The sequence below is a fragment of the Anoplophora glabripennis genome, unplaced genomic scaffold, assembly GCF_000390285.2.
Source record: "Anoplophora glabripennis isolate ALB-LARVAE unplaced genomic scaffold, Agla_2.0 scaffold187, whole genome shotgun sequence".
NCBI classification, from domain to species: Eukaryota; Metazoa; Arthropoda; class Insecta; order Coleoptera; family Cerambycidae; genus Anoplophora; species Anoplophora glabripennis.
The window spans coordinates 416770-420290 of record NW_019416381.1 but is presented as its reverse complement, the minus strand read 5'-3'; the positions used below and the strand labels follow the sequence as shown (position 1 = coordinate 420290).

At 35.1% G+C, this 3521-nt stretch overlaps 1 protein-coding gene across 7 annotated transcripts in view; it reads right to left on the bottom strand.

The window, feature by feature from the left end:
• Window positions 1–921: 921 nt before the first annotated feature.
• Window positions 922–3521, bottom strand: part of LOC108906729 (inositol hexakisphosphate kinase 1) — a 55066-nt gene continuing 52466 nt past the window's right edge. For all 7 annotated transcript variants that reach the window (XM_018710072.2, XM_018710077.1, XM_018710073.2 and 4 more), the window contains one exon: window positions 922–2378. In XM_018710072.2, coding sequence (XP_018565588.1) covers window positions 1595–2378 — 784 coding nt within the window. In that variant the 3' untranslated portion in view covers window positions 922–1594. The remainder of the gene's footprint in view (window positions 2379–3521) is intronic.

Here is a 3521-nt window from a genome sequence, read left to right as displayed (position 1 = left end):
TTCTTGGCGTTAAACGTAGCCCCGATAATTTGGGATCGAGGGGGACTATTCCTATTTGTCCTGCCTTATCTCTGTAGATAGCGGTCTCCAGATTCTTTGGAAAAGATCGGGGGAGAACGCGATGCGAGCTCGACGAACTCTGGAACATCTAGTGCGAATGCATACATTATAAAACATGGGGAGGAACTCCACCGCGCGCAATCGAAACTAGCACGGACCGCGATGAGACAGGACCGCGCCGCCTAATATATTCTCTGCTTAAGAGTTTTTGAAAAACAAATGGATAAAAGTCTTTTATCGAGTGTATTGCGATTTGACAAACTTAGATCATTTACAAGACTAAGACTAAACTACTTCTGCTCAATGATTGCTACGAAAAAAATCATCAAAATTCTGAAGCTTTGAAGGGATGATCTCATTGAATAAAGAATAAATCATAACTTTTTATTTGCATTTTTTGTTATGAAACTACTCATTAGACATTTCTTACATTTTTGTTCGATAGCATTGCCTGTTTCAAGAAAAAACGCATTTAATGTTTTACCAACTTTTAAAAATAATTCAAATGTAACCATTTTGCAGTATAAATAGAACAGGACTTAAATATGCAAAAAATTTTGATTGATATCCTTTAGGGTTTCAAAGTTGTAGGTGTCTTATTTTTGCATCAGTAGGTACCATTTGTTTCCAATAATAAATGTTCCACATAATGTTAATGAAATAATTTTGAGGTTATGTAACTGCGTTAATACCGTGTTTCTGAAAGCATCATAAAAACTTTACTATATTCACAAATGGAATCACCCGTGTACATTTTTAGTGATTTGTTTGCAGAAGTATACTAAAAATTTTTGCTTCACATCGATTATTTTCCTTCCCCTCTAATTTTTGGTTATTGAAAGGATAAATAAAAATATACAATTATTTCAAAGTTTTATTATTAAAGGTACAACAAAACCACAAATCACTCAAATTCCTAAACATTAAAAAAAAAGGTGGCAATTAAAATTATCTGGCAACATTGTTATAAAAAGTGGTCCCTCTTTGGGAATATACAATCTAGAACAATAAACTCTATTATAGCTATTTTCAACCTCAAACGAAATCGAAGTAAACTGCGTGTGTTAATACATGGATTTCTACACAAATTTTGGAATGTCTAGAAATTGCCCATTCACTCTTCCACATTTTATTTTAAAAAATGTACAAAGAAAATCACAGATTAAAGTAAACTAGTTTCCATAATCAATAAGTTACAGGCTACCTCAACTCTTTGTAACGGTCCACGTTACAAATTCTCTAAGAATACTGTTAAATTCATAAATAAAAATATAACTCTTAAGACAATTAAATAAAAATCATTGGAAAATTGATATATTTATTTACATTGGCAGCATTTGTTTTATTCGAGATGAGCGAAATTTTATTTGCGATCGTCGTTAACCTCCTGTAATTGCAAATACCTACACATGTCACTTCAGAAGGCTTGATTTTTTAAGTAAAATAATCGGGTTCATCCCTTTCGTCCCTGTTACTATTTTCCTTAACCAGAATCATCATCATGTAGTTGCCCTCTTCATTTGAATGTTTCAACTTAATCTTCATTGGTAATAATCTGCGACAACAATCGTTTCAAACTGTCCAAACCGGTCAAGAACCCTCCATCAGGCCCTTCATGAACACTTTTGGCATCCGTATCGGTTTTCCTCAAGAAAGAGGTGTGCGCAAAGTCTATCAATCTCACGTCTACATCCGGCGGTGATGCCGACCTAGAAAACCGCGAACTACTTCCGGAAGGCAAGTTGTCCTTAACACATAACCTTTTAGGCACGTTTTTGATGATCGGTACCATTTCATCCTCCTCCTCCAGATCCAGGGCACCAAACTGCAAGGTACAGTTCCTCTTGGGCTTGTGCGGGGAAGGCAAATCTGAGTCAGAAGTGTCTTCATTGGAGCTAGAACCGGTCAAATGTCCCGGTAAGGAGTACTCTTCGCTGCTACTATTCGAAAACATCATCCAACTGTCCACCGATATAGGACTCGAGGTTGCTATACTGGGTGGCGGGGGTGAATCCAGGAAAACTGTGTCCTCCGAAATAGGGAAAAACGTGCTGGACTTTGCCCCTCTAGCTGCAGCCTCTCCAAAACCCCTATGATGAGAGTCTTGGGAGACCTCGTCGTGACTGGAGCTATAATCGATAGAGGAGTTCGACGTGTCGGCATCGTAGTAGCAAGGCAGGTCGCGGCTGGTGTCCTCGGAGGCTTGCGTGCAATCGATGTCACAAAACGAGTTCAAGTTACTGGCGCAACAAGGTCCTGGCTTGGAAACCGTCACGTAGGGCACTCCTCCATCCCCTTCGTATACTATGAGTAATGAACTGGAAAACCAATATCAGATTAAAGAACGTTTGAAAACATAAAAGATAAAAACAATACATATCAGGAATTATTTAATATGTTCGTAAGAAAGCTTATAGAAATAGTTTGTTGTCTTATTTTCGTTCGGTCGTTCATAACCAAGATTGATATGCCTATTCAAAAGCTTATCGATTGGTTAGAGTGCCCGTCGGCAAAACTTTTATTGATACATACTCTCTCCAAACTTATTATATAACTTTATTAGGCCTAGTCTGACACCTATTTCCTCTGTGACTTTTTTCGATTTGGGGCGTTTTTCCTCTAATTTTTCCGAAACATGTCGTTTTAACGACGTGAAAAATTTATAGATACTGTTTTTTTAATTGAATAGCTTAAAACCTTCAAATAAAATGTGAAAATAAAATTCTCTGACAAAAGATATGAGCCATTCAAAATGTCTGCAATCTCGAACATGTCAGAAAAATTACTATAACAAAATTTATTAATAACCAGCTGATTTTCTCAAGATCCTATCTTTAAGAACTGCAAAAACAACTTTTTATATTGTCTGACGAAATTAATTTTTCGATTTTCCAGTCTGACTCGTCAAAGTTGTCGATTTCATGTCTACAAAAAAATTATTAATAACAATTTGTTTCAACATTTTTTGATTTTTAAATTGAATTTAGAATATGATAAAAAAATTTCTGATATTGAAACAGAGCCCTTTACATTAAAATACTAAATAAAAGAATTTTTAATTTAGTTTTCTAGCTACACTTGGACCTTGCGTTCGCAAGTATAAATTGAGACCATATTTATTAATAACTAGCTGGTTTTTTCACCATAGCTTAATTAAAATAAATATAATACAATTTTTTAATTGTCTGTTAAAATGTATTTTTAGGCCAGGCGGTATCTGGTTTGGTTTGGGTGAATCGTATATCCACGGAGATTTTTGGCTTTTTGGCTTTCAATTATCACTAGAAATGAAATTTTTTTTATGCACATAAAAAAAACGTGGGCTTAACTTTTGGCGGCACAATATGTTAAAAAAATTCGAAAAATGTCATATTTTTCTTCCTATTTAATTATGTATCTTTTCAAGAGTTGATTTTAGGCGAAAATGGAAGAGGGGACAAATTTTTGCCTAAAATCAACTC